Source organism: Fulmarus glacialis, unplaced genomic scaffold (assembly GCF_000690835.1).
Source record: "Fulmarus glacialis isolate BGI_N327 unplaced genomic scaffold, ASM69083v1 scaffold29863, whole genome shotgun sequence".
Classification (NCBI taxonomy): Eukaryota; Metazoa; Chordata; class Aves; order Procellariiformes; family Procellariidae; genus Fulmarus; species Fulmarus glacialis.
The window spans coordinates 1-8,460 of record NW_009204084.1 but is presented as its reverse complement, the minus strand read 5'-3'; the positions used below and the strand labels follow the sequence as shown (position 1 = coordinate 8,460).

General features: G+C 50.3%; 1 protein-coding gene across 1 annotated transcript in view; it reads right to left on the bottom strand.

Annotated features, from left to right (window-relative positions):
- Positions 1-7,606, bottom strand: part of GPR144 (G protein-coupled receptor 144) — a gene marked incomplete at its 3' end in the record, with an annotated part of 14,547 nt that extends 6,941 nt beyond the window's left edge. Inside the window, 11 exon segments of the mRNA XM_009574862.1 lie at positions 723-843; positions 1,154-1,288; positions 1,680-1,791; positions 3,115-3,396; positions 3,787-3,872; positions 4,365-4,427; positions 4,430-4,441; positions 5,066-5,719; positions 6,465-6,695; positions 7,409-7,472; positions 7,559-7,606. Coding sequence (XP_009573157.1) covers positions 723-843; positions 1,154-1,288; positions 1,680-1,791; positions 3,115-3,396; positions 3,787-3,872; positions 4,365-4,427; positions 4,430-4,441; positions 5,066-5,719; positions 6,465-6,695; positions 7,409-7,472; positions 7,559-7,606 — 1,808 coding nt within the window.
- Between the last annotated feature and the right edge of the window lie 854 nt (positions 7,607-8,460).

The window sequence follows — 8,460 nt, the reverse complement described above, 5'->3', positions numbered from 1 at the left end:
GATCGGGAGCCACTTCTGGAGTGCTTCAGTGCCACCAGCAAAGAGCCTGGGCACAGGGCAGAAAGTACCTCATATTACCTGGCAAGCAGAAAACACCACCACTCCCCCCGTAACTGCAGGAGGTGACCCCACAGATGAGGCACTGGAGCATCCCAAGTGGCTGGCAGCTGAGCAGCGCAATGGTGGGGGCAAAGGTCCAGCGAAGGAGCGGTGTGTGCGCCGGGATGTGCGGGCTGCCATCCCCACCTAGTGTTCAGAGAGCTCCCCGGAGAGCAGCAGGGCTCTGCCTCCCGCCCCGCTCCGCCAGCCGCCGGCTGCAGAGGCAGCCCGGCCCCAGCAGCTCCTGCCCCAGCTGGAGGGGACTCCGCAGCAGCCCCGCGGGCTCTGTCCCTAGCCCACTCCAGCAGAGCAGATAACCTCAGGGGAAGCAGAGGCACGCCGAAGAGACACCGCGGTGCATCACGGCACACAGGCAGCCCCACCGCACAGCTCAGGCCGAGGCGTGCCAAGGGCCTCTGCCCCCACAAAGGGTGACTCCGGAGCCCCTTTCCGTTGTCCGGTCACCACACGCACATTGGAGAAAGCAGGGACAAGGACAAATGGGATGGGATGGAGCAGGGTGGAGGTGACCCCAAAACAGAGGCACTGAGAGGACTTGGAAATGAATTCTCTGGTGCTAAGGCGGCAGCGCTGGGGTGCGGGGGGAGTTCTGTTTCACTCACTTCTGTCCTCCGTCAGAGGCAGCCACGTCCTGGAAGACAGCACTGCTGCGAGTGCCGGACAGGCAGCGCTGCAGGGAGCTGTAGCCGAACCACATGTTTTTCACCGTGACCCTATGGAGACCTGGAGGGATAGAGCATTGCAGGACGGGTGCAAGCACACAGAGCAGCTCTGAGCAGCCCATGCTTCAGCATCGCTGCCCTAATCTGGGGGTGTGATACTGGGGGTCCAGGGCACCCACAGCTCCAAGCTGTGTCTGTAGAGAAGCTGTGGATAATCTCTCCCCCACAGCCCATCTCCCTTTCACCAGGGGCATCTCCTCCCTGCACTTTTCCAGACTGCATGTATGCAGGGTAAAGAGTTCCTGCCATTAAGGAAGATGCTGCAGAAGTGCCATGGGGAGACCCAGGGAAGCACAGGCATCATAACCTACCTCTGGCTTTCAGTCTTTGCATTTCTTCTGCGGGAACTTCAATGAGGTCGTGCCTGCCTTTCGCAGGGCTCTGGACGAGGTACGCCTCACTGCTCAGCTCCTGCCTGCTCAGTTCCAGCTTCCTGACCTCCATTCCTGTGGCAGGGGTAGAATCAGGTACTGAACCAGGGTTCAGCCTTCCTCCAGAGCTACTGCTACAGCAAAGTACCACAAGCACATTATAACCCCAACCAAGACTCACAGCAGCAGCAGACAGATCCCTTTCAGTGCAAACCATGTGTACCTGGGCTCAGTTTGTCCCCTGCGCCCAAGGGTTTCTTACAATCCTCTTACAATCCACAGTGTGAGAGGTGCCTCCCACACTGTGATGCCTCCGCACGAAGGAAATGGGGAGAAAGCCGTAGGATTAGCAAGAGATGAGCCAGAGGAGGAGAGGTGCCAGAAGTGGACTTGGACTGGAAACCAGATGGGATGACTAGGCTGGGTCCCAGTGAGACCCTCCCTGAGCTCTGCCAGTGCCACTCACCGATATTCCCGTGCTGGATCGTGATCTTTGACCTCCCTGTGGTCAGCAGTGGGGCTAAGTGTGACACCATTCTGTCGCAGAGCTCAACAACAGCCATGGGCCCTCTGATAACCTGCAAACACAGAGAGAGCAATAGAAATCAGCACCAGCACCACCAGCTCACACTTCCCACAGCTCACAAGAGTTTTCTTAAATGCTTGGTCCTTTGCAAAAAAAGCAAAGTTGGGACTCAAGGCTTTTGCTTTGCCTTTCTTTGATTTCTTCAATAAAGGATGTTCCCAGTTCCTTCAGCCATGGAGACAAGACTGGCAATGAGGGAAACTTGCTGGTCTTTATAAAAAGCCATTAAACCAGCATGGAAATAAATAACTAAATAAGCTTCTGTAAAGAAAGTACTGATACTTTAGACCTGACTCCTGATTTTTGCAAAGCCGTAGAACAACCATTCTCTCTTCCTGGAAAAGGTTTCTCCCACAAACAGACTCCACTGCTGGAAGGGCAGCAGGTGAGTGGCCCCATTGCTCAAGGTGCCGTCTGTGTTGGGCAGCACAAGTGCCACCCCTGTAGTGCACAAACTCAGACCCCTTCTCCCTCAGCAGATACATCTGCTGCACCAGTTAAACTGGGCCAGAGCTGGTTTTATGCCACTATCGAGAAGTTGTGAGTAATTGTGGCCACGGAGACCTAAGCAACTCTAAGCGATGAGGTAAACTTGAACTATTCATCATCCTTTCGTCTCTGGAGGTCCCTGGCTTGGTTCCTGGAGCACTGGCCAGGCCAGACGCTGTCCCACATTTCCCAGGGACAGGTGGGGAGTGCAGACCATACAACAGACACAAAGGACCCGCAGGAGAAGGGAAGAAGCCAAAGGAGAAAATCCTGATGGGGGTGGGATGATGGAAATCCCTCACACAAAGCCTGACGGTGTTTTGAACAGTGTGGGGGCCGATGACAGATAGCTCCTTGGCAGCCCACCCACGGAAAATACAACAAACTATAAAGTGAAGGGCATTGCCCTGCCAGAGACAGCAGGATGTGGGAGCAAGGAATCTACAAAGCACTGGGAATCTGCAAATTGTGTGTAATCCTGTAAATCCAGGCTGACAAAGTGGAGAAACTTAAAGAGAGCTGAGACAACCACTGGAGAGGTTTGCAAGGAAGGCACCGCTTGACTGCACTAGTTTGCAGAAGAACCTGTTTGCACCTCCAACAAATGAGGCAACAGTAAGGCAGCTGGCCTTTATATGAGCTAGCAAAGAGGCTCCATGCCCACGCTTGCAGCATTTTCACAAGCCCCAGAATATGGCCAGAAAGGCTACATGTGACAATGCAAGGACAGGTCCTCAGCCCGTGGTCATAGAGCAGGCCAAGGAGCTGCACACACAAGATGAACAAATGTGGCACACAGCGGCCAGACTGCTGGTGACACCATTACCTGGCTGACTGACGACCACGTTTCAATATTCTGCTCTTCCAAGATTAACTCAGTCACTTCCACGTAATACTGGCCCAACTGCTCCAACATCTCCAGCTCCTCTCCCTCCTGGATTTCCACATCAGAAACTTGCTTTAGTAATTGAAGCACTGCAAGGAGGTCAGACGACTCCAGCATGGGTGTCTCTCCTTCCCTCAGAACAGTTGCCAAAACGTCAAGAGAACCAAGAGCAACAGAGAGGTTCATGTCTTGGACATCACTTGTGAAGACGTTCTCAGGAATCTGCCACGGAAAAGATGTTTTAGTTCAGTGCAGGGCCTGATCATCAGCTATGCCTTGGCAACGTTCTGCATGCCCTCGCTGGTGTGAGGACACCTGCATGGCCAACCAGACATATCTTAGGGGAAGGAGATCTGCCTTGACATTTTGAACTCTCTTGTCCAGCCCCTCAACCTCAGTGAGAGGAGTCAACCTGAGGCAACACTTGGCTTGTTTGATCACAGCACAAGTTACAGCTGTATTGGTCGCACTCTCCAACAGCAGCTCAGAAGAGGCCACAGGCATAACTTCTGCCAAAGTGGCCTCAAACACCAGCAGGTGCCAGCAAGTCTACCCCCACAGCTCCTGCCTGCTCCCGGTGTCAGCTGCCACTGCTGGGGCTGCAGGACTCACCACAGTCCTCTCTGCAAGTATGTTCACACGGCCAATAAGCCAATGGCTGGATTCCAGCTGAGCTTTTTTCAGTTGCCAGTATGCATCTGAGAAAAAAAGAAAAGCATAACCATTGCTGTGGTGTCTTAGCAGCGTGGTTAACACATGCCGTGTTCAAAGCCTGGGGAATGATCCTCAGACGCTGGGTAAGTTTGTAGATCAGTCAGGATAAGGAAACTTCACAGCTGTATTTTATTTCTAGTACAAGATTCCATCTGGAAAGACAGTCTAACACTTCTTGTCTGCCTCCTCCCCATGTCCCCCTGGCCAAAGAGTCTGGAGGTGCCTGGATTGGGAGGCACTCTACAGCATTGCATCCAGAAGCCATGTAACGTGTACAAGCACTGCTTAACTGAAGAACAGCAAAATAACCTGTCAGAGTGCATGCAAGTGAAGCAAAGACACAGCTACAGCAGGTTTTGCATACTATATCTTCAGAGCAGACACTAGGCCTCCCCATCACTGGCCATCATCCTAGCTAGGACCTCCAGGAGTGAATCCCATGGAAGTAATGAATAAATACATAACAGATGCCGTACCCTTTCTGTAGCAGCAGATAAAAGGCAAAGACTGCAAACAAGACGCGTAACTGAATCCACTTATTCCTCAACAGGCCCTGTGGAAACACACACAAACAGAAGGCCCACGTTCCCCAGAGACATGCCATCCCCAAGCAGGTACCACGTTCCCTTCAAGCAACCCACAAACCCTGTTGAAGACAAAAGCTGCAAACTGCTCCTTAAGGAGCAGGGACTGGGCTCAGAAACTGCTTCCGATGCGGCTGGTAAACACCCTCCAGAAGGAACTCAAAGGAGGTGGCAGTGCCAGGTGCCGAGTTCCTGATTTATTAGTAATGTCACACCAGGCTGGCTTAGAGACAGATCCCTCCTCCCAGCAGAGCACCAAAGCACCGAGTGTGCAAACCCCAGGAAACAGCATCACTGACAAGCAAGCCATTTCTCTCAGTAGAAGAGAAAGCCTGTAATTAGCCCAGGACATCTGAGCAACTGTCTTTGTTGGGGTCACTGCAGGGGTCTTCAATGACCAAGGGTTTAGTGATGACTGCGCCCTTAAGTACGATTTGGAAGCTGCCCAGCCCAGCTCTGAATGTGCTTGTGCATCATGCATGTGAGAAGCATCATTCCACAAACTGCACCGAATTCCCTCTCTAAGGATGGGACTTGCCTCTCGGACCCCCCACTGCAGAAGGGAGCTGAAGCAGTGAGGGAAGGAGACTTACCTGGGCAAAGAAACTGTGCTGTCACTTCCTGAACGGTGCTTTCAACCTCCAGAGCGTTTGAGCTCCACCCAAATACAAGGTCTTGGTCTACCACCCAGCACGACCGAACTTTCTCAATCTGCTCCACACCGAGGACTTTCTGCCAGATATGCAAGTCAGTGATGTTCCCACTGAAGGACTCTTTCTCCCTGAAGGTGCCCCCCAGGGAATCTTGATCCTGCCCAATTATGAAAGTCCCCTGGCCATAGATGGCCTGGGGGGCAGACAGCCCCACAGCACACAAACCGCTGGCAGACGCCCTCCTTTTACCATCGGCATAGATGGCCCAGGACCCGTTTTCCTGCTGCCAGGTCACACAGAAGTGATGCCACTGTCCATCAGCACGGAACACGGGCAGGTATGGGGAATGGTGACCGTGGACTATGAGAGCAAATCGAACAAAGCCTTCCTCATCGACAAAGCCACGGAGCTGGAACTCGTTAATAAAAGCTGGCACAGCATAGGAGAAGATGGTAGCAATCTCCTGGGTCCTGGTGTCCCACTGGAGGTGGGCGCAGGCTGTGACAGCAGGTAGTGCTGGGAAGTCAGAGAGCACCTTCACATATTTTGTGTCTGTTTTGTCTCCGAATACCAGGACTGGTACAATGTGGTCCCCTAGAAGGAGAAATTTCAGCCAGCATAAACGAAGAAGCATGGGCCAGAAGCCTGCTCATCTACTGGGATGAAACGATCATTTTCATTTGCCTCCTACTCAAGCTAAGAACTCATGGACCCTGCAGGCAAGGACATCCTGTGAGCATGCAGCAAGGCTTCTGCTTCCCCTGTGCCTGGAGGGGATCAGGAAGGCAGGCAAGCTGAGATTGCATCATTTCAGCAAGCGTAATTTCCAGAAACTTAGTTTTCTAGCAAATAGGATTGCAAACAATGAATATGGAAGGAACAGCATGTTCCCAAGCATCCCATGCTATAGCAACCAAGAGCATAGTCAAATAAGACCTTTGAGGCATCCGCCATGCAGTGCCTTGCTGCTGGGGAACGCCTGTTCTCCTGGTCCTGTCTCTAACATCATTGCTCTGCAGGACCTGCAGGTCACAAATGGTGAGGCTGCGCAAAGCCAGACCTGCTTTACAGTGAGGTGGTAGCAGGAGGCCAGAGCAGAGGAGCCCCTTTGCAACTCCCTTCCGCTGCAAGCATTAAAGAATCTTGACAGTGACCAGCTGATGTGCTGGGAGCACTGTTGTTCATGCTGCCAGTTCCAGCTTGCAACTAGAGGTCCTAGATGTTACCACAGTGACAACAAAAAACAAGTGGCAACTTTTCCAGTCAGATTAATTTCTCAGAATGAAAAAGATCCAGCAATGAACACGTCTCCAAATAGTCCAAGCCCACTTATACTCACGTCTCCATTTTGGTTTGTGCAGGATACCATCCCTTTCATTTAGCCAGACAGAACCTCTGATGTGGTGGGACTGCAGCAGTTTGCTAAAGGAAGCTTGCTCACTGTCTTGGGGTTCAAAAAGCAACTGAGCAAAATGTTGTTCACAGTATCTGTCTGCATGCCACCAGTCCAAAGCAGTAGCCACATATTCATACATGTGTCTTGAGGTCTCAATTGTGACAGGAGCAAAACCTGGAGAAAGACACACAATGTAGAGACACAGAAAGCCTCTCCAAGCCACTTTCGTGCCACATACACTACAGCGTCAGTCTCTTGCAGCATCCCCAAGCATTTACAAATAGTGCCCGGTGCACCCCAGAAGAGCTGAAGGCAGGAGCTCGTTTCCGTATCCAGCCCTCAGTGGGCACAGTGTGACAGAAAGTCCAGACTACATTGGATCAAAAATGAGGGACATCTGTGAGTCTGCTCACAAACTGAATCGCTGGCCTAGGGCTGGAGCTGGGCACACTTCTGTGAGACATGCAAAACCATGCCAAGCTCAGTCCAAAGAAAAAGCTCACTGTGGTACACCCAGGGATTGCCTTCAGGGTAGCTTGTCCAAAGCAGTTATGTCCAAGCAAATTTTCTCATTTTATCCCCGCTTCCCAGCTCCTACCAGCTTCTGCATTTGCAGATGCAATTTGCAAGCACAAAATAATTTGGTTGGTTTGCAGTTACAGTGGCACAAAGCCTAGCAATTGAGCAGTACTTACCTGATTTTAGACAGTAATTTCATAGTTAGTCAAGCAAATACTTAGCTATGCAAACATAATTTCAGGCACAAAACAGGGTATCAGAAAAAGTTTCTTTACCTTTGTTTCTGCCACTGGACACCTTTTTATGTGTTTTCTCTGTGCTGAATATTGCTTGTAAACACATACAGAAATGCTGATAAAATCACTAACCTTTAGAAGTCTGATTCTTGGCAAGGGCTGCAAAGGCAAAGAGACTCCTGGAGAGACTACCGACCTGTTGGAGAGGATGTTTTGTAACATTCATATAAACCATTAATATTATCTCAAATATCAAATTATAAAAATTACTGTAAAACTCACCAGAAAGCTGAAGAACCAAGAATCAGGTCTCAAGTCTCTCCTAAACATGCTGACCAGCTGGAAAGCTTTCACCCTTTGCTAGAATAAACAAAATATTACTAGAAATGCATTGCAGAGACAGAAGCATTCTGCAGAAAGCTAGTTCTCAGACAAGGCTGCTTTCTTCAGAAAGTCTTGAATGAAAAAAGAGAAAACGACTCTCTCTGAAATACCCTGTCCTGGGTAGTATCCTATCAAAATAATTTTCAATTCTTTTTAAAGAACTCAAGGTCTCAGTTTAACATTTGTTTCCAGGATACAGAATAATTAATCATAAAACATATACAGATGTGCAATATTAATAGACAGACAAGTTAGCAGAGCCTCTTTATCTGCATTAACTAAATAAAAAAGCCATTATAAATTGCACTGTTAAACAGTGTCACATCACCGGCAGCTTTTCTCATTTCTTTTAAAGCCCTCAGGAATACAGCACCAGAACAGATCCTGCAGACCAGTAAATCCACCCTCCACGAGCAGTGCCTGAACACACAGCTCAGAACCACGGAGCCGTCCCAGAGAGCCGCCCAACGTCAGGACTCTGCCGGTCAGCCCCCGCCTCACTACCTCTGCACCAGTGGAAGGAAAGCCTGAGTGCGTGGCCATATAAAATCATATAAAATCTAGTAAAGTTGTACATAAGGATATGTAAAGATACAAACATGGAAACTGGCAATGTGAACTCCAGTGCAAACAAGTCCTAAAGCTGTCTCTCAGCACTGACACTGCCAGCCTTGAGTAATCTCTTTGCCTTCAATGGGACTCTCCTGCGTGCACCATAAAAGCACACATTTAAGCACTTTGCTGCTAAGGGACTAAGGAGATCTGTTCTGAAGCCCGGACTCTAAATATGTTCACAAGCA